Below are 22743 nucleotides of genomic sequence, written 5' to 3'. Positions count from 1 at the left end.
TGCGGTTGTTATGTTCACTTCAACCTGGAATTTATGACCTAGCAAGCAAGCAGGCACTGCCCTTCTTCTACCATCCCCCCACTGCCCCTGGATATCTGACCCAACCTAATGGTGTACTGAAACATTCCACCCTTCCCCCCTCCTTTCACAAATTCCTTACTAAACATTGTAAAACCGCACCCAAGTGATCGTCGGTTGATACTGCTGTCCTGTTCGGTTCCTTCAGTGTGAAGCTGTGAGATCAGTGCAGTTCAGTGTAGCTGCAGCACACATTGGGAATGTTAGCTGGCAGGTACGGCACATTTGATCAGCAGGGAGTTTGTTCTAGATGTTTTAGATGTTGAGTTAATTGAGATTAGAAATGGTATTTTATTAAGCTGGCACAGCGTACGCTGCCATGCAGTAAGAGTTGTTAATGCCACATGGGCTCATGCTTTTCTTTAACTGCTTTCCAAGTTCATTTAACTCACAGTAGCGTTTTCAAAACTGTTCTTCCACCAGTCCGCTGAGCAGCAGATCTGCGCAGAGATTACAATTCAGAGTAAAAAGAAGACCTCTAGCGCTGCTGAGGAGCTGAGGAATAGATATTGCAGCATGCTTTTTGACTCGGCTGTCAAAGAACAGCACTGCTTCTTTAATTAAAAAGCTAAGGTACCTCGTGCTGTAGGAGCCAGCTTCATCAGGAGGCATCGTGAAAACATCTCGATTGCCCTTTCCATGTGATCCCGGTTCACTGCAGGAACTTGCAGGGGGATGGAGCAGGCTTTGTGATCCAAGCATCCGGAACACTGCAGCAATAAAGAGAAACGTCCTCAGTAATAAATACCCAGGGTATGAATTGCAATGGGATAAGCTGGTCTCTGCAGCATCCTTAAACTCACAACACACCCCCAGTGTGAGGGGGTGGGGGGGGGGGGGGGGGGGGGGCTTATCTTCAGGGATCTGATCAGCAGACTCAGGGCTGATATTGAATACTGCCGTCTTCAGAGCAGAGTTCTCATATGGGCCCCAGGTACTCCACAGCCTTGTTATTGATTTCTCTCATGTTTTATTGAAGTTTACACAGAAGTGTAACTTGTACTGAACTGTTCTGCCGGGACACAATGTAATGCTCCTGTAACACGTACCGCTGATAATAATGCAAGGGAGCCATCGTTTAGATCAGTGCAGTTTATCACAGGTTAGTGCTTGCTGCCATGGTTAAGAGCGAATGATGCTCCTGTATTGCTGGATTCACTGTATTGACAAACAGTGTAATTCTGTAGAACCTCAGCAATGCACCAGCTGTGGGGTTATTTCAGTAAACTTGTATTTTACCGGTTAATTTGCAAACATTTACAGTACAATAGATGATAGTTGGGGGAGATTAAAGCATTGCATTTTATGTTATTTTGTGGTGTTTATTTTTAACAGTCTGTAGTATATTCGTAGTCCTTTCCTGGTTGAAAACTGCACTGTATTTTGTTCCAGTTGCAGTTCCTCGTTTAGGGTTTCTTTCTAAAACCCCACTGGGCAGCACTGTCTACACTTCAACTTTCAGAGTAAGAAACGTTTTGTACCAGGGCTTTGTCGTTCTGCTTTTCTAAAATCTTCAGACCCCTGAAATGGAATAGATGTTCAGAATAAACAAATGCCTACCCGACAGCTTTTTTGTGTGTCTGAATGAATGCAGTGACGAGATTTAGACAGGAGCGATCAGGTGCTGTTCAGCAAAGTGGAATTGTCGTATTCAAGCTTCACCACATCATTTGCTTCTTGATGGACTTGGCTCGGTTGAGTTCAGTGATATGGAAAGGGCCCAGTCACTCTGTCAAAGCTTGCTTTGAACTTTCAGGATACAATTCATAACACTAGCTGAGAGATTCAGGGTGTTGTTTTAACAAGCTATTCATGAAATCTAATTATTCTCACAGTTCGAATAAATGCATGTACATTACATATCTGGTGTGGTGTCCCATCTAGGATACATGTCAGAGTCCGGGAATGTGAAGTGCATGTAGTGGCATTGTAGTTCCCATGTACTGGTTATTACATGCTCTTCTGTGATTGAAGGATGGGACCTGACCAATATACCTAATGCGGAAGTGTCTCCAGTCGCCTCTTTAGCATTGCTATAAGGTTGTGCATGGAGGTGAATCTGCATTGCTGTTGGTGCTGGTGGGCAGTAATTTGGTTAAAACGGAATAGTTACTTGACGTAGAAGCATCAGCATTGTGAAAACTTGTTAAGAGTTTATTGGGGAGTAAAAAGAGCAGTGAAGGGTTTTTACTGCTAATTGAGGGATCAATAATAACGATCAGTAATTAAACGGTTCAGTCGAATAAGCTGGTTAGCAGGGGAGTCTGTATACCCAGCAGAGTTTATATCAGTAACCCTCGGGTCTGTCACTGAACCTGCTGGGTCGTTTACATGGTATCAAAACTGAATAGGCTGACTGGTTTCAAAAGAATTCATTAAATAATACTTATCCAAGAAAAATGGCAGTATAGATGTGCAAGGAAGAAATGAAACCGCGAACATCACTTATCCCCTCTAGAGTTTCCTTCTAGTTTACCTTTGATTTAAACAGCAATTCCAGTCGTGCTGCTCTAGAGAATGCGCCACTCAATCAGTTTGTCTGTGTAGCGCGCCCTGCAGCTTTGCAGCTGGTTTGAATTCTTTGTGTCTTTGTGTCTCTTTACTCAAGGCCATGTCACTGACATTGCAAAATAAAGATCCGCTCTCTGAAACGCTGGAAAGAAAAACTCTGAAAAGCCATTCATGCAAAAAGTTATTTTTATCTGCAAGTGTAGTTAAAATGCAAATAAATGCACTTATCCATCACCGGTTTACTGCAGCGCTTCTCCCTGGCAACGATCTTCCAGAGTCACAATTGGAAGTGGAGGGCTGTCTTGTAAATATATCTTTCTTCTTCTGTTTCCAGTCCAAGCCTTTTACAACCTGAGTGGAATAAGAAGCAGCTGCTGTCACGGGAGCATCGTTCTCCTTTGAACCTCTGTCAAGAGGTTCATACACGGCTCCTGCTGTACAAAGCGTTGCCTTAGCCTTTCGACCTGCCTGTCGACCTCCCCCACTTATTGTCTTGTTCTGAAAAGCAGCCCTGGCTGTTGTTCATTTGCAAATGAAATGGCTTCACCTGGAACCTGGTTTCTCATAGTAAGTAATGGAAGCTGACAGGTTTTCGGTGTTAAAGGCAGACAGGTAACAGCTGCGTGATAAATCGTTCCACTTTATTGATCTTTTGTTGTTGTTTTTCCTTAAATGTTACTGGCGCTAATGACAGCGTTTCTGTTTTCAAGTCAACTAAAATAAATAACCCTGGCTGAACCGTTCAGTTCAATTTGTTTAAATGCTATTTATTGATGCTTTGTAAAAAGGGCAGGGAAAAGAAAAGGTCTACACCTGGGCTAGCGCTGAGGTAGAGAGAAGAGGATCAGTGTGCGGGGATGGCTTACCTTGCAGAAGAATGCCTTCACATCACGTTCCACACAGAAATAGCTCCAAACAATCCGGGTTCAAATCACACTGCTCCAGTTGAGAGGAAATGACCCTGGATAAAGTTACTACAAATAACAAAACAAACAAAAGATTTAAAAAAAGATCTGCATCGCTGTGCTGAGGGCTGCTTCGGATTTCTCTTGCTTTCAGATCTAACATCACTATCCCAGCAGCAGACTCCATTCATACTAGATCGGGTATACTTTTTCCACTAAACTTGAATTCCTTAGAAAAGGGACTTGCAACAAATATAGCTTCACCCTTATTAAGAGCTTACCATCCCTTGTATGCCATACCCTAAACCGTATTCCGAAGTGCGTATTACACCAGGTAAACCTGGCACTTATTATTCCTTTGAATTGCCCAAATCAACAAAGGTCAAGCAGCAAAATTCAGAATCTTAAGAAAGTGATAGTGTGCGTGTGCGTGTGCGTGTGCGTGTGCGTGAGCATGAGCGTGTGCGTGTGTGTGTGTGTTGTTTCTGGTATTGAGGATAAAGAAGCCTTTGAACAGAAATGGGAGGCAGGAACTGAGACCTTTAATGGAGGTGTATTGTGGTGGCTCATCTGAGAGCAAGGAGTCTTAGAAAGGCTTTTATTCAGGCTTTTATTCACTTCACACTCTTAATGACAGATCTGCTGAAAATACTGAGATGTTCTTTGTAATTGCGAGGTTGGTAGGAGTGAGGTACATCTCGCATATGTGTGGTGCTACGTGATAAGAGTCCTATAATGGGTTTGTATTGTAGCCTCTTTTCTTTATCAGAGATTAAAGCACTGCATGTTTGCATCTCTGTCTGTCTGCCTACCTGCCTGCTGTCTCTGCCTGCCTGCCTGTCTGCCTGCCTGTTTGCCTGTCTGTCTGAGAGATGTGTAGAATGAGGTAATAATATCCATCTAGTGCAGCACACAGAGTGCAGAATAAGAGAAAGGAAGGTCGGATTGTACTGTATGCTAAACTAACACTAATGCATGTTTTCTTTCTAATTGCAGAATAACTATTTTTGGCACCGGGGCCAAGTGGTTGTCTGTACTTGAGGAAAGGAACCTGAAACCAGGTAAGGGACAGCGGAGTTGTTGTGTTGTGCTTTGCTTCGTGTTGCAGTTTAGCAGGGTTCTCAGTGCATCTGTGATACACATTGACAGTCTGTATTTGTTCTTTTTGTAGCTGAAACCCATAACCTGCACACACTCCACACCATCCTGTCCACTGGCTCTCCCCTCAAACCTCAGAGCTACGAATACGTCTACAAAGACATCAAGAGTAACATTCTGCTGGGATCCATCTCAGGTAAGCAGATGCACGCACACACACGCACAAACAAACACACGCGCAAACACACGCGCGCACACACGCATGCACACACGCACACGCACACACAAACACACGCACGCACGCACGCATGCACACACACACACACACACACGCAAGCATGCACACACACTCATACCATACCTGTTTCATTCACATACAAGCCCAGCTTTAGAGACAGAACCAGCTAACTCTAAACAGTGCGCTAATGAAAGGGCAAATAAAAAAATTCAGGTTAGTTTTTGAAATATCGATTGACATTCCGAATAGATGCTGGAAGTGAGTTCCAAAGTGAACGAGCGTAAGAGCTAAATGTCCTTGCAATGCCCTAGTCTTTTAATTGCTGTTATTGGCAGATCTCTGAGTACGGGCTGGATTTGTGAGGCAGGAGCAACAGTTATCCTTGTAAATGAAGGGCGACTATCTAAAAGATGCCATTAAAAAGTTACCTAGATAATGCAATATTTAGATTTGGTTAAAAAGCACACTGAAATCTTTGCACATTCTGGTAAAATTATCTGCTAATTATCCAAGCAGCGTATTTAACACACCGACTGAGTAAACATTAAAGAGTTTTCTACTCTCCTCGTTAACCCAGCCCTGATTAAGCATGTCTCAAATTGAATATGAACAGTAATAACAAAGAGTGGCACGGGGTGTTATTTATTCCACAAGGCAGCTCTGGGGATTAAAGGATCTGCATTTAAAAGGGAAGGATATTAAACAGATGATCAGGCGATGGGGAGAGCATTGTGGTGCAAGGCAAGCGAGGTTCAATCGAGAATACATTCCTGCTCTGTGTTAGAAGCCACAGCACAAGCTGAATCCTCTTAAAAACCCAACGAAGACAACATGACGTGTAAACTATGTGGAGCAGCTGAACTCAGTCAGTGAGTTGACCTGCAGACAGTAATACTCTTACCATCTGCTTGCACAGTATAAAGATCTGCCTGCAGTCTCCATGTGTTAGACTTGAAAACCCACAACCTTGTTAAAAAACAAGACAAAGAAATAGAAAATACTTTTCAGCTAAAAACATTAATAAAATAATGACGACCACCATGCTCTTTCTCAAAACAGCACTGCCTCGAGTAATCAGGGGTGTGAGACTGTGTTTTCTGAATTGCTTTTGGCTCAGCCAGTTATCCTCTGAAGAAATCCTTTCAGATCCGTACGATCAGAACTGAACATGCGTGTCTCTCTAACAGCAGGTGGGAGGCTGTTAAGTGTATTTAAAAGCTTAATTCCAGGTCAGTTAAGATCAAGAGATTGATCTTAAAGGGAGATTTTTCTTTCACTGTTCCTGGCTCACTGACACTGCGTTAGCTTGCTTCCTCGAATCATTTCATCAAGTACTGGAACTTTGCAAATATTTGTTCAAATGCTCATTTGCAGCCATGCTCAGATTCCGTTTGCAGTTCCTGTAGATTTCTGAACCGTCAAAGCAGGTCAACATAAACAAATCAGGATTAATGCGTAAAAAGAACCGCTCGAATGCGTGCAGGATTCAAAACGCTGATTTCACTGGCAAAATAAGCCTGATTTAAGTGAAGCACTTATGCACACCAGCTGCTTGCAATGGCAGGAGTTATTACATTTAATATTGGCAGGCAGCCATCATCAAAATATTACATTGAAAACAGGCTACAGCTTTTCACTGTAAGTGCAGGGTACTTAGGGTTTCCACAGTCAGTTTACATGCAGAGGTTGGAAGTGTCCATTAGATGGCGCTCAAGGCACGTAAATGACACAAGAACATATGTGTGTTTCTGCAAGGTTCACGGGCATTGCACCTCAATGGAAATGGATTGTAAAGAAGCTGGGTCTAGCATGTTTGTTCAGGAGAAATACCCTTCTACCTAGCGTATGCCAAACCTGTTTTTTCAGTTTTATTTCTGATTATGAATTTTGTGCTGTATAAATATGATTTTTTTTTTTTTTTTTTAATATTTTAAATGCCGGAAATAACTGTTCATGCCCGTGTTAATGCTGTGTGATTGCATAAACAGGAAAGTCAAATTCAGTTCTAGAGATAAGTGCATGACGTTGAATAGAATCAATAAACCCAAACACTGTGTAGCTAAACAAATCTGCACAGCACAGAACACATGGAGCAGAACTGACATGCTGTGCGTGGCCTCCCTCGTACTGACAGTGACAGACAGCCTGCCCAAGCACTGCTTCCCGGAGTCCAGCTCTTCCAGGCATGCCAGACCCAAACCCCTCCTGTTGGATTGTTTCTGAAAGCCATTCCAGTCACTGCCTGGAGCTCAGACAGGACCACAGTGGTGCTTGATCGCGTGCCCAGGCAGATCCCGGTTATGTCCAAACACAACTTGATCCCAAAACCTCCTGAGAGTTGAGAAAGCACCTGCTGAGTGGCAAATGCTTTCTTCCTGCCTTCGCTGTCTCCCCCTGAGCACCAGAGTCATCTTTAAGGTTTATTGAATGGCAGGTGAGAGAGGCATGGAAAAGGCACAGAAACGATGATACATAATGGTGTCCCCTTTTTAATAGCTAATAGCGGGGCATAAGCAGGTGTCACTTTGTGCACCAGTACACTTGATATTCACCAGCTCCCTGCTTGCATCAGTGTGCCATTGTGTGTATATGTTGAAGTGGTGTTTGGGTCAGTGCTGGAAAGTCTTGAATGAGGTTCTAACTTTGACGCCGATCCACTCATACTTTTGTGCTTTGAAGGTGTTTTTTCTGTGTTTTTTCCTCCATTAGGTAGACAGGCCATCAGCATTGCAAAATCAAAGGCAAAATTCACCAGAATCCATTTAGTTGCCCTTTTGTAATGCATTCGTGAGAACCTACAGTGAAAACACTGTACAGCAATATATTTAAACTAGAAAGATGTAGGGTTAAACAAGCCTCGCGTTGAATCATTACAAAGCATCTCCTTCATTGTCGGAGCGAGACAGGAGTATAGCTGGAGGACGATGTCATTTATCCACTTGGGAGCAGAGACTAATTCTATATCAGGTCTCTGGAGGTTATATACCATGTATACCTATTTATATACAGCTGCAGACAAAGCATAAATTAGGCTGTCCTTTTTTTAGAGCATGCTAATAATGGTCCTAAGGACAACCTGTAGGCTTCGTTAAATAAACATACTCTCCTCTGACTTGTTTTTGCATCCTCTGTGGTGCAGCAGTAGTTGATGTCCTTTCAGTAAAAAGCACGCAGTCCCGTGCGGCTCTTGCATTAATCAGTGACTCTGCGTAGCAGCCTGGCTAATTCCCCTGTCGTGCGCTCTGTGGAATAGTCAATGAATGGGTTTTATCTGTGCAGTGATGTGCTGGCGAACGTCAAAGGCCCTGTGCAGTCTAGACCTAGCGGATTGCATTGCATGTGTGGCATTTGAAATGTGGGGAAGTGCAGGCTGACCTCAGATCCCTTTGAGATGGATCACAGAAGCACTTGAATTTAAAGCAGGTACTCAGTAGACAGTGCAGCTCTTTGCAAACTTTTAGCTGACGCAGAGAAGTGTTAAAGTATGTAGAATTCACATCAGCATTGGTCATATATGATATATTACGATATATTATATGATATTATATTATAGATCTAGTGTATAGTTGTAATGTATAGTTGTTTCAAATGGCTGTAGGTTGTGTATAGCAATCGTTTCTATTTTATAAATGCTGCTGTTCAAGCGTTCACTTTTATGACTGATCATTTACAGCAGGCCTGCCAATCGGATGGTTCTTAAACCATGTTTTGCTCACTGAGCCCCACACTACGGCTTTCTTGATTTTAAGATGAAGGCTGGACGTTTTCCTTTGGAAGCAAATCAAAGTGTAAAAACGAATGTTCTGAAACATGCAACCTGCCTATACGAGAATACTGAAGCAGTGTGTTGTTTTTGGCTCTTAATGAAATCTCTGGTCATCAAAACTGCAACTTATAGTGTAGTTTGGCTTGAAGTGGTTTCTGAGCCCTGTCTTGGTCAGGACTGTTATATTGTTGTACAGCCTGCACTCCCTGATTATAGGCATTGCATGGGACTTCTCATAGTGTCCAAAAGGTGTGTCCTTTCACTGTTACTTTCTGTGCCTGTGGTACGCAGGTTAAAGGTCCAGCTTGCAAATGAACTGCTTTTCTTCCTGTTTTTAAGGTGGAACAGATATTGTTTCCTGTTTTATGGGGCAGAACTTCACAATTCCCGTGCACAAAGGAGAAATCCAAGCCAGGAATCTGGGAATGGCGGTGGAAGCCTGGAACGATGAAGGTACAGTAAAGACGCTGTATTGGGAGTAGCGGTTACCGTTCAGTGTGATGGTCACCTTTGAGAAGCTTGCTTTTGGAATCTGTTTGTAATCCAGCTTTAATACAAAAATGAAATGCCTTTCCTACCGCAGGACTTGGGCTGTGCCTCCGAGCATTTAAACATAATAATAGAGTAAGTGAGGTGACAGCTGACATGCACACAGTCAATCAACACAGTTTATGGGTTCACCCAAGTGTATTTGCACATGTCATTTTGCTCTGCTGTTCACCACTTCCCAGTGACTCCCCGTGCCTGCCTGTGCTTTTCCATGCTTTTTCCTAATGTGTCTGTCTGGTTCTCCTGCATGTCCTTTGCAAACAGGGAAGCCTGTGTGGGGAGAAAGTGGAGAGCTGGTATGTCAGAAGCCCATTCCTTGCCAGCCAACCCACTTCTGGAATGACGAGAATGGAAGCAAGTACCACAAAGCCTACTTCTCCACCTTCCCTGGTACAGTAACTCTGCCTGCTTTTCTGTTCACTCTACTTACAGTCTTTAACTCTTGAAATGCAAGCTCAGAGCCGAGAGGCAGGAGACAAGGCCAGAGCACCACCCTCTATCTCCACTTCCCTGGGAACAGAGGGCAGTAAATACCAGAGCAGCTGAATGACCCAGACTGCTATCCCAGCTTGAGATCAGTGCTTTAATAAAGTCTATTTTTGCACTGACGCAGTGTGCCAGCAGTTCTTGGCTTGTAGACGTTGACCGTTCCGTCACACTGACGTCAGCACCCTCTCAGGCCAGAGCTCCTCACTGTGCTCTGTTCTTTTAGGTGTTTGGGCTCATGGGGACTACTGCAAAATCAACCCTCAGACAGGAGGCCTTGTGATGCTGGGGAGAAGGTGAGGTTTGAGTCCCTGCTTTGTTACAGCTCTACCGTCGAGCAGTGCCACTCCTCTCAATTCCTTTTCAAATGAGCTCCTTGATTTTATTTCTTAAACCTGCAGCTTAAATGAAGGGCTTGGATCCACGAGTAAGTTGTCTATCTCCCTGCTGTTTGCATACAGTTTCACATCTGTAACCTCTTCAGTAACACTATAAAAACGTTTTGCTGAACTCATTCGTCTAGCTTACTGTATCTCAGTTTCACAGTGATTTAACCTCCTCTATTACCTGTGAACTTGTGCCCTTTAATTGTCAAGGGTCTCGCAGGGTTAAACATCTGACATGCAAGGGTGACGGTCTGTGTGTTTAGGGTTTAGTTTATAGAAAAGGGCTGATATCAGACATGAGATTGACTGCAGGATTTCTCTCATTGGTAATCAAGGGGTCAGGTTCGGTTAATTATGGCCCCTCTGTCTGTAGCATGTCCGTGTGTTCTTTAATGATCCCCTGTGCTTATTTTTCCAGTGATGGTACTCTGAACCCCAATGGTGTACGATTTGGAAGCTCCGAAATCTATAACATTGGTAAGACTCCCATTCCAATCCAGTCAGTCTGCCTCTTCATACGATGCTTCAAATCCACTTCAGCTTTTATTTCGATTCCACTGCAATGGAACAGTTTCTGACAGAGAGTATCTGTTTCCTTGTCTGTCTCCAGTGGAAGCTTTCGAGGAAGTGTCCGACAGTCTTTGCGTCCCCCAGTACAGCAAAGACGGGGAGGAGAGAGTGATCCTGTTTCTAAAGATGGCACCCAAGTACGCCTTCGGGCCGGAGCTGGTGAAGAAGATTCGAGATGCCATCCGGGTGGCACTATCGGCTCGTCACGTCCCCGCTCTCGTCCTGGAGACCAAAGACATTCCGGTAAGATCATCAGGGCGTCGGGATGTAAAACTGCGAGAGACGATTATCCGTCTTGCGGATTTGAATCTGTCGCTCCTCACTTCAGAGATTCAATTTTATTCTCAGAATTAGTAAAATGGCACTCCCTTTATTACCTGCTTTGACCCCGCTTTGCTGCTCCAGTACTGCAATAAAGGAACAGCACTAACGTGTATTAAAAATAAATGAGTGTTCAGTAACATTCTGAAAAGAGGGCCAAACCCAAATGATGTCTCTGTAATGCATTACGAATTAGTTTAGTTTTCTTGAAATATTTAAGGTAATGGTGATTTTAAGTTCGAGACGCGAGCAATCCATTACCAAGATATTTAGCGATGACTGCAATTTTTTTTTTTTAATGAACCTAATTATTCATAACTAGTGTGGGTGCGTGAGTGGTTGACCCCAACTAAAATCTGTGCAGTTGGAAAGCAGATCCATAGTGCAGGATCCATATCTTGTATTATTTGCACCATGGAAACAAGCCATGAACAAACCCATTGATACTAAACAGCAACATCTATTACTGTTTTTAATGATAAAGCAAGAGCAAGCATGACAATTTTACTAGCCCTGCTTTTAGTTGAAGAGTACTGTCAACCCAGATCAAGGCATGCTGAGGCGTGTTTCGAGGAAGCAGTTGGTAAGTGCTTGAAGATGAATGTGCTTTGTGAATGGATGAAGGGAGGAGAATGGGCTCCTTTTCTATGTTACTTTATTTTCATTAGCTCTGGTAGTTTTTAAGCAGAGCTCCATGTTGTTTGATTAATACCCTGGTCTTGTGTGATTTATCATGGTTAAAGCATCCAGATTATATTATGAATAGGAAGATGGTGACATGTGTTTTTCCTCATGGGGTGTAAGCATGCAGTTCTAATTAAAACAGCGTTTCACTGCCGGACAGGGGCTTCATTAACCCCTTCATGCTGCTGGAACTTCAGCTTGTTACAGAGGCTGCCCATCTAAGATCTCTGTTGCTGCAGCTTTAAAAGGATGCAGCTTCCCGTACTGAAAAACACAGAAGAGTGCAGCGAGTTTCAGAACGATGCACCCAAATTGCATGTGTCTGCAAATGAACTCAAACCACAGTTTGCCGCGTTCTTTTCGTAGATAGTTAATGGGGCTGAATTGACGTCCAGCGTCACCAAGTCTTTGTTTACTGAAGCAAAGACTGTCTTAAATAACTGGTCCAAAGTGTTTTTTGTTCAGTTTATTAGTGAGGCTCTTGTAAAGAAACCCAGCTTTCAGACGTGACTCCAGTGAGGTACAGTACAGTACATACTGAGCTTGGCAGAACCCACAACAGAGTAAAGTACAGCACACACATGCAACACTATTAATCATGTAAGAGAGATACAGCACACGCATGCAACACTATTAATCATGTAAGAGAGATACAGCACACGCATGCAACACTATTAATCATGTAAGAGAGATACAGCACACGCATGCAACACTATTAATCATGTAAGAGAGATACAGCACACGCATGCAACACTATTAATCATGTAAGAGAGATACAGCACACGCATGCAACACTATTAATCATGTAAGAGAGATACGGCACACGCATGCAACACTATTAATCATGTAAGAGAGATACGGCACACGCATGCAACACTATTAATCATGTAAGAGAGATACGGCACACGCATGCAACGCTATTAATCATGTAAGAGAGATACAGCACACGCATGCAACGCTATTGATCATGTAAGAGAGATACAGCACACGCATGCAACGCTATTGATCATGTAAGAGAGATACAGCACACGCATGCAACGCTATTGATCATGTAAGAGAGATACAGCACACGCATGCAACGCTATTGATCATGTAAGAGAGATACAGCACACGCATGCAACGCTATTGATCAGGTAAGAGAGATACAGCACACGCATGCAACGCTATTGATCAGATAAGAGAGATACAGCACACGCATGCAACGCTATTGATCAGGTAAGAGAGATACAGCTCACGCATGCAACGCTATTGGTCAGGTAAGAGAGATACAGCACACGCATGCAACGCTATTGATCAGGTAAGAGAGATACAGCACACGCATGCAACTCTATTGATCAGGTAAGAGATGAAACATTAGGAAAATGCAGATCATATAAAGTAGTCCTTTAAGGTCTGCCACGGTTTAGATTTTTATGAACCATGGTTGGTTTTTAGATAAAAGCTGATCGACACAAAATCTGGACTTCTTAGAGGTACTTAAGAAGATAAGAAAAGTTTGGGAACGAGAAAAGCCCATTGGGCCCATCGAGGCTCGTCCCTTGTTAGAACACCACTCTCCCCCTGCGGGTGGGGTCTAATTTAAAAGCACAGGATCAAGTCTTTCTTTGAAATGCTCCTAGATTCAGTAGGAGAGAATGGTGTGCTAACACAAGGAACGAGGCTTGAACATTTTAAACTTCGTATCTGTAAAGACCTGACCTGCTTCGCCCTGAAGCCAGCCTAATATGCAGCAGCACCTGGTATATTTCACTTTCTGCTGAAAGCAATTTGTCTATATTTCTAAATCATGCACTCCTCAGGGGATCCAGCTTCCTATCGACCATACTGACCTTGTGAGAGGAGTCTGAAGAAAACAAGAAGAGCTCTTTTTTTTATTTTTTAAATCGCAGTGAGATTCAGCACGTTAAATGCATTTGTTTCATTTGTCTCTCGACAGTCGCAAATAAAAAAATCTTTCTGCTTTCTGTTCAATAGCAGGCTTCCAAAGAAATAACTCAATATCCAGACACCACTTCCAATACTACAGGGAGAAGGGAGAAAAACACATCAACAGTCTGAGAGCACGGGCAATTCATTTGGCACGCTTCCGTCTATATTCGTAACTAGCGCATGTTACAGAATCTGCCAGTGGAACCAGAGTCGACTCTGATCAGCTCTAAAGATTATTAGCAGTTGAACAGTTGGGAGCCGAGCCAGATGACTCTTCCCATTCCAGACTGCACTAAATCTGAGAGCGTTCTGATGAGGGTAGGAGGAGCCGGGCGGGCAGGTGCATATCGCACCCTCGCCAAATAAACTACTTGCAGCGCGCTGATTAAAACAACTGAAAAAGCACTGCTGAGCCATTTCTCCATGGGCATGATGTGAGCTGCAGCATGTAAATCGAGCTTGCGACGAGCAATCTCATTTCTCATTCCCTTTCTCGCCTGTATCTGTGCGAGCCAGACTGCAGTGTGAAGTGTGAAATGGGAGCGCAGGGATTGCTACCATTAGGAGAGGTCAAAGGACGGCTGTTCCTCTCCTGCCTGAGCGTGTCTGACGATGTGCAGCTCCCAGGTGTACCCTGTTAAGACCCTGGATTGTTGATCTACAGAAAGCTGCGGCAAGATCCAAGCATCTTTCTGATCTCTCCCAATGATGATAGTCCATTGCGTGGAAAATCCATCATATTTATCCAAATGAATGTGTGTGGGTGACATTCTCCAAGTTTGATCTGCAACTGGTCATTATGAAGGGAACAAACACCACATTACATTTCTGAAACGAAACTTAGGACGACTACAAGCCCCTAAATTGTTGGGTTGTGGCGATTGGGGTATTGTCACCATTGTGTCACCATTGCCTATCCAATCAACTGTGCCTCTTTTAAAAGATCTACACGCTTCAGGTGAGAGGAAATTGACCACTACACCCCCTCGCTGTAGTTGAACAGTAATTCATGTTTGTGTTCTTGCTTTCAGTACACGATAAGTGGGAAGAAGGTGGAAGTCGCTGTCAAGCAAATTGTCGCTGGAAAAGAAGTTACCCAGCGTGGGGCATTCTCCAACCCCGGCTCATTGGACCTGTATAAGAATCTGCCAGAGCTGCAGAACTTCTAAAGATAGCCATCTGGGACAGGATATAAGAGATGAAGGGGGATCGCTCAGGGGGGAAAGGGGGGTGGGGGGGTGGTGAAGCAGAGTCTCATTTCAGTGACTGTGCATCGCTCGTGTCCTGTAGTGGGGAATCACTAAAGATACCTTTCCCTGAAGGTAGACGTGGTTTTGTCTGTTATCATGGTAATAAGTCACAACACATACTGGACTGCTTTTTACAGGGGTCCATGTTACCAGGATGTTTTGCAGCTCAGCTGTGGATGTGTTTGGTTCTTTTCCACCCGAGCCCCAGTTGAAAGCAGACCTGTGCACCACATGTAGCTGTGCTCTACTAGCTTGGGGAGCCGTGTCCGTTCCTGCAGGTACAGAGATTCCAAGCAAATCCGTTCATGCAGCTGAGCTGGTGTTTGAGTGTGACTGGGGCAGTTTGAGGCTTTGTCTGAGGAAAGCATCCGTGACAGTGCAGGCAGTGGTGCAGCTCACTTCAGACACTCCTGTGTGGACGGTAGATGAAGCACACAAAGCCAGGATACATCTCAGCAGGGCTGTTAGGGCCTTTTCATATACGGTTAGTTTCTAAACTAACCCAGTGAGTTCATTTGGAAACCAACTGGAGGAAAAGAACTTGGTTCCTTTTGTATTAACAAACAAACAAAACAAAAAACCCTGAAAACGATTAAAGACTCAACCTGGTCTTAGACTACCCCATGTCTACGTGTGTCATAAATGTGTATATATAGTATATATATATATATATATTATATATATATAATATATATACTATATATATATATAGGTAATGTGTCTGGAAAAGGGAGATACTACAGCTATAGTAAAGGCATTCATTTTGTTGTGCTTTTAACATACCAAGAAACTGTATTTGTACACTGATTATTTTTCCCAGGTTGCACAGCAGAATTTTGTGTCCATTCCCACAGTGTCAGAGAAGCCATTGTGTTGTACAGTTTAGTGAATGTTAAGTGTTACAATTGCAATCGTGTGTGCTCATGTTGGTTGTGTGATTTTTAAGCTTTGATAAGTGTATTTCATCATTTCTTTAATTTTCTTTTTTTAAATCTTTAATAAATTGATTCTTTTTAATGCAAAGGTGATGGGTTTTGAGCACGAAGTAACTGCCAGTACTTTTAGCAAGCCAATAGATTCCAGATTTCAGTATGCAGTTGCATTACGCTTCAATTGAAAAAGCAGCAGTAGCTGTGTTAACGCTGTCTGCAATTGAAAAAGCAGTAATAGCTGTGTTGGCTACCCCCTGAGCTCAGTACTGCCCTGCCTGTAAATCCTGTATTTATTAGTACATGGAAATCAGAAAATAATCAGACAAAAGTGTTTAGTTCCTTCGTTAAGGTGTGAATTCACTGTCCTCCCTGGAGGCTTATAGTGGTATGCAAAGGGTTAAACAAGTCTTGCTGATGTACCTTTAAGACCACTGGACACAGTATTGATCCACTTCTATCCTCTCCACACTGTACTAGAGCCAGGCCCATGAAACTAGCCTCTTCTGATGTGTGTGCTTGTGTTGCACCGATCTTTATTCAGAGGTTAGTTTGACCGTGTGTCTGGGATTCCTGACTCCTGCTAAACCTTCTACGGCATGGTGTAGCTAGCAGAGGTGAAAGGTCACAATGTCACATGATTCCACTTGAACGAGGAACAGTGGGCACCTAGCTCTTGCTCATTTTGATGCAAGTGTGTAGGCAAAGGTACATTTTCAGATGAGTGTCGATTTATGAAGGAATTGTATTGGAAACCCGTTCAGATGGATTATTAAGCGGGTTTATACCCTTAAAAGCGTGTGTGAGCTCTGCATAGCTATCGGACGCTCACGCCTCGTGATTGTGCTGCGTTTGTCAGGGTCCTGTCATAGTGTTGTGCCGTGGTTTACCCACATCGTGTACCTGCAGTGTACACTACAGCGTAGCAGCTTCTGCATGTGGACGTGCCAGGGCGTGTGAGCAGAATCCGTCCCTTCAGCTCAACCCCGTCCTTTTACACCAGAGCACTAAGAAAGGGTGCACGCATCCAAAGTAATGTTTGGTTTATTAGTCTAAAGAAATGTACCTATGCTGTATACCTGTTTGCAGAGGCAATAAAGTGATTACAACCTCTTGATTCTGCCCTTTTGCTTTCTTTAGACAGTCCAGGCACTTCTCACATTTAAATATGGCAGATAAAGAACGAGTCCGTGTTCTACTCTCCGCCCCAGCGTTCCCAGTTCACCGCGGTGATGGAAAGTGATGTAGGTATGACACCGATGCACTAATTTAGTAAGCTTGATCTCCAGTGACTCACTCTCTGTTTCCTGTCTCTGGTTCCTAAATGGCATTTAGATGGAGGCGCCAGTTCTGTGACATGAGCAGTTTGAGTTCCCTGATGAAGGCGGCTCGGCTGAAACGTTCCTTAGTGCTTCACTTTGCTCTTTTTCTATAAGTAATAAAGAATGGACATTTGAGCTACGAGCTACAATTGCCTTCAATAAAATAGACCTTGATAAACAAGCTCCTTAATAACCAGGCTCTTATTCTACTCTTTTAAAACCAGTAATCATTTGAGCTGATAAAATATTGCAAGAAAATCATAATCTAATGTATAGATGGGTGTAAAAATAATAATGGCTACATAAAAGAATGTGTTACTGTGTTACTGTGTAGATGATTTGGGACGGCAGAGTTACTCTTGTCTCGCTGAAATGCTTTGAGTGTTTCTCAGGAGTAAGCCACAGAGAGAATGTAGAATACTGTAGAGAGACTGGAAAGTAACGTTCACCTCTACATTGTAAAGAGAGAGTAGGGAGATTCTAAAGCAGTGACTCTGCCCTGTTGTTATGGGTATCCTCATTACAACCATTCTAACCATAGCGTTAGCACTTCAAAATGAGGCGCTGATGAGAGCTAGGAGACACGGGGTCGCAGATCCACTCCTGTTAAATGCATTCTCTAATGTATCTGTTATAATGCATTAAGTCTACAGGAAGCTGGGTCAATGCATGGACATTAAAAGATGCTTTTTATAGGTTTTTTTTATTATAGCACCATTATCAAAATCGTGGACATTTTGTGAGCAGTTGTGTTAATGGGGGAACTTTGACAGCCAGCTTGCTTCAAAATCAAGTACTATTTAATATTTTGTTGTGGGTTAACAATGGCTTTTTTTTCAGGGGCGTTTTAGTGTATTATTGATAAAAATATGAAACCAAAGAAGAAACCATAAAAACTGTTCTGCAATTCCCAGACAGTCACAAACTCATCTCCGACAACATAATCAATCACACTTGGTTAAACCTAGCCCTTGAGGATCTGAAGGAGGCTCTGGGTTATAAAGTGGCGATTAGACACTTTGCTATGCCTTTCAGGACACCCAGACCATAAGCAGACCACAGCGAGTAGAAATGGCAACATGCTGGCTATGGAGCAAATATTACAGTCGAGCGGCAGCAGAGATGGTGCATCACTGCAGCTGTCATTGGCCATTACTATTGATCTTTAATTCATACCTGTTGCATCGCCTTCTAAAAAGATCATCCAGACAGAGTCGCTAATGAATGGAACTGTGTAGGAATAAACACGTTCACTCCTTTTTTGCACCTAGCCTCTGCCCTGTTCTATATTCTCCATCTAATCTTCCCCAGTCCTTCATTAGGTACAACAGCTTTTTACAAGCAGGTGTCAGAATTAACACATCTGCAACAGACAGCGCTGTATTTCTGCACATAAATATGCCCGGGTTCCTCCAGGCTCCTGTCTCTCAGACAGATCACTATGTTCACAACACAGGTAAACAAATTTGCAATTGATGGGGGGGAAGCACGTAAAAGAAGATAGTGTTTTGCCTGACTGGAGTTGCATATCACTGTCAGTATCATAAGCAGCACTGTGAGAAGCTCACTGCTTTACCCCCCTCCCTGCCCTGTAACGATGCTCAGAAACAGATTGACAGGTATAAAAAGACAGATTGCATCTCTGCTGTTCAACCCTGAATTGATTTACTATCTTATTAATGCGTTGGAGCTACAGCTTCGGAGAGAGAGGAATATAGAGAGTAGCATTTTGATGAGTTATTGATCTGTTCATGTATCTTTTTAAAAAAATTTTTTAATGGGGCCTGTCCCGTCACATTTTTTCTAACCATGGCGCAGAAGGCTCAGCCAGTGTGTATGCTCTTGAGACACGCAGCGGACTCAGTAGTAAGTGTAAAACATTCATGACTGGGGTCTTTGCCGCAGCTTGAAAAATCATGAAGGCATATCACTCTCTTCAGCTATTCTTCAAGTGGCAGCAAAGTGTATACATCAGTCCAGCGACCACTTCAATCATTTGTTTAAGACACACATTCTACAGGGTATGCAGAGGTACCATACTCTACATGATTATAGACTGAGGGCATTGCTCATTCTTCTTTATCCTGGATACAGCTGCTTTGATATCTTTAAAGCTGCTCTGCTGCGTCCCAGAATACACTCCAACCTTATCTGCTGAAGAGGAATTGTCAGTCTGGCAAACCGATTGTGAGAGCTGGACTTCCTTGCTATCAGCTGCCGTACCACGCAGACGAGGTTTTCAAGCAGCAATCTCTTGTTTATTTCACGAGAATGAATGCAGGTTTGTTCTTTGATTATTAAACTCAACACAGGAGATTGAATGTGGCTCTTGCTTCCAGGTAGCCCATGACTTGAAGGTCTGTGTCCAAGGTCCTGGGGTTCTGGGGGAGCAGGGTGTGGTAGCAGGACTCATTGCAAATATCCTGGAAATAGCAGTGCAAGGAGAGGGGGGGGGGCTTTAATAATGTTGCTCATGTTGATAAGATGCAGGGAAATGGGTTTAAAAGTAAACCTTTTAATTGTAGCAAAATGCAAACGACACCAATTAGATCTCACTGTTAACTCAAACAAACCAGGTTCACACCCACACAGCCACCCCCACAGTGACACAAAGAATGACTCAGCCGGGTTACCTGAGATCATTTCTGCAGAGACGCGCTTTCTGCAGCCCCAGCTGCATATGCAAGATTTTTTTTTCTTAACACTGATTCTTTTAAACAGTTTGCTTTTTTAACCCTCCCATTATGTTCAGAATTTAAGTGCGTCTGTTATCTTTTGGGTCATATTGACCTGATGCAATTTCAAACTAATTTAAAACAGCCTTAAATTGATTATCTGTTTTTATTTGCAAAGGTTTTACTCTTTTCTGCTCTTTTAGTCCAGGAGCTGTGATAAAATTTCTTTGACTGCCAGCCTGGGAGCTTCTCATTTTGGAGTGTCTTTACCAGTGTGATGCTGTTGCAATACTGACAGTGAAAATGAGGCTCTGCCTTGTAGATAAATATTGTTTTTTTTTTTTTGTTTATAAACATCTCCAGACAGGTGAAGCCATTTTCATAAATAGTAATACAAATATAATAATAATAAAATAACAAGTTTAAATTTTTTATTCCTGCACACAAATCTACATGGATAAACGCCATGGGTCACAGTGACCCGAAACATCTTATTTGTATACATGACCTGTTCTAAAAAAAATAAACATCTCAAAGGTTCTGTTTTCTGTGTGTAAGTTCATGACCACAACTTAGGAAAAGTCATAAAATATTATACATTGCAAAAAAAAAGAGAGAGAGAGAGAGAGAGAGAGAGAGAATACTTGATATTGTCCCTAGGATTATTTAGTACAAAATACTTAATTGCTTATCCTTGATAACTGGAAGAAAGGGACTGCCTTCAGTACTTGGATAAGATATATTGCTAGTCAAAGTATTGATTTGCCTAATTGAATCTTAATGTCCTTTAAAGAGGTGTATTTTTAGCTCCTTTTAGCAGATCTGATGTGCAGAGGCTTGTCATGGCCTGGCTATAAGACTCTGATTGGATGCTCTCAGTGTCCTTGATACAATGCTATTGATCACTCAAGGCCTGGGCTACTGAAAGGTACAAGAGGAAGCAGCTTTATACAGCTTTGGGGGAGCTTTCATTACTCTTAGTATTTATTTATTTTATTTTTATACTGTTGTACTTTTTAACCACTGTCATATTGTGTTTGCATAATCTGATTATTCAAACCAGATCTGCTAAATTATTTTTCTGTTAAAAGCGGATGGCATGGTCTTTGCTCTTTTCAGATACTCTGAAATGTGTCTCACAGCAGGGGACTGAAGAGTGAATTGAGGTACCGACTAAACCATTGCTGTAATAATCCAACCTTCTGAAGCGCTTTTTAAATGATCACTTGAAACATGCTTTTTAATGCCTGTGTTATTTTCGGGTGAATATTTGCTTCATTTTCTTCTTTTTTTTCAGGTTGTTTATTTTTATATATTGTTTTTTTCAGTTATATTTGAACTCCTTTCTTCAGCTAATACATCATTTAAAGAGATTCCCTCCTTATTAAAATTCAGAGAGATTTGCCACATTGCTGTGTTTCTGTGTATGATCTGCTCTCTTCCTAATCTCGACAGCATTTTACTATCAGGTATGCCCATGCACCTGGGGGATGTTTCCTAATTCTGCAGTTTCACGCTTGAATTACATGAAATACAGTACATGGATTTATGCAGATTTCAAAACTAAGATTTTGTGTGTCTGTGTGTTGGACAAAACCTGTGTCTACCCCTTCTGTTAAGCCCCCTGTTTCTGTGATATCTCTGTAGTCACAGCAATTTGACACCTGTACTGCGGTATAAACTGAGTTTTAATAAGGATCTTAGCATGCAGTGCCACAGCGCCCCCTATTGAGTGAAATGTACCGTGTTGCTCTATATTAGTAGGTCCATCTATATGTTATAGGGCATTACAGTCTATCAGTATTTCATGAGCTGTTTTTTGTAGGAGGCATTGCTAATCACGGACTAGTAATCAGAACAGCACCTGACTGCAAATCTGTCACGTTTAGAACACCCTGAACTGCAAAGCATGCAACTTGTTTTTAACATCTATATCAATGTAATGCAGAGAGAGAGAGAGAGAGAGAGAGAGAGAGACTCATTTATTATCATCTGCAGGTAGAGTAGTCTTATGCATTTTCATTACTTTTTCTCCATGGAAATGTTACTGATTTCCAATATACGCTGTTTATTGTCACTGAGTTATACATGCAGTAATCTAATTCTGTGTGATTACCGGATCCAAATGTCACAGTGTCAGCAGGGCAAGCTCTAGATATCATATTTGAGACGTACCTCCTTTATTGTATTCTTGCATTTGACATTCAGTAGCTGCAGAGGTCCTTTTGGTGTGCTCTGAACCAAATATTGGTACTGCATGAATAGAATAGCTCATACCTGCTCACAACACGTCTGTCTCCTTCTGTCAGTCTTTGCATGTGTGTGAGCTTTTAAAGATGGATTACAGCACATTGTCAGCAGAACAACTCCTCATTGCAGTGTTTTACAATTGGTGCTAAACGGAAACAGGACTCAATAACCAGTGATTGACCCAGATATCACAAAGAAGCTGATTATTGTAGATAATGTTAATGTGCTCCGGCACTATGTAAGCACAGGTCATTAAAAACAAGGCTGCTTTTATGAAGATAGTAATGCAGAAAATCTTCACAAGGCACTGTATTATTAGTGGAACCTGTGGCTCATCTGTAGGACAAGCGCAACCACCAATAATCTGCAATACCGTGCAAATCCCCATTGAGAATGAAGCATTAGGTTGTAACGCTCCACATCAAATTTACAAAGCATGAAACATGAAGTTATGGAAACGCTTTTATGTTTGATGTGGTATTTCTTACCGCTGCATGTCTTGCATCCAGTGTTGCAGGGGGGGCAGGTGAATGATTACACTGTGGTGTACCAGCTGTACTCAGAGGTTAGGCATAGGTTGAGAACTCAAAACACTGGGGTGCTTCCCACGCTCACCAGGATGAGAAACACAAGCGAGACAAGAACAGGAATGCATGTGTTAAGAGAAGTGACCTGCACCGAGGTGAGACCGTCTTACAATACAGCGTGTGATTCCTACACTGTACACACTGAAGGGGTGCTTACACTGAGAATCAGCCATCATGTCCTAACACAACTGGACTCTCTTCGCATGCTC

At 42.6% G+C, this 22743-nt stretch overlaps 1 protein-coding gene across 1 annotated transcript in view; it reads left to right on the top strand.

Moving 5' to 3' along the window:
- The window catches only part of LOC121297183 (acetoacetyl-CoA synthetase), a 30422-nt gene extending 15003 nt beyond the window's left edge, over nucleotides 1–15419 (top strand). The window contains exons 11-18 of the mRNA XM_041223293.1: nucleotides 4491–4555; nucleotides 4666–4788; nucleotides 8936–9049; nucleotides 9410–9535; nucleotides 9858–9927; nucleotides 10436–10494; nucleotides 10628–10830; nucleotides 14553–15419. Coding sequence (XP_041079227.1) covers nucleotides 4491–4555; nucleotides 4666–4788; nucleotides 8936–9049; nucleotides 9410–9535; nucleotides 9858–9927; nucleotides 10436–10494; nucleotides 10628–10830; nucleotides 14553–14690 — 898 coding nt within the window. The 3' untranslated portion in view covers nucleotides 14691–15419. The remainder of the gene's footprint in view (nucleotides 1–4490; nucleotides 4556–4665; nucleotides 4789–8935; nucleotides 9050–9409; nucleotides 9536–9857; nucleotides 9928–10435; nucleotides 10495–10627; nucleotides 10831–14552) is intronic.
- Nucleotides 15420–22743: the final 7324 nt, after the last annotated feature.

The sequence above is a fragment of the Polyodon spathula genome, chromosome 22 (assembly GCF_017654505.1).
Source record: "Polyodon spathula isolate WHYD16114869_AA chromosome 22, ASM1765450v1, whole genome shotgun sequence".
In the NCBI taxonomy this organism is placed as follows: Eukaryota; Metazoa; Chordata; class Actinopteri; order Acipenseriformes; family Polyodontidae; genus Polyodon; species Polyodon spathula.
Note: the sequence above shows the minus strand (reverse complement) of the source record. Positions and strands in the feature narration are given on the sequence as shown.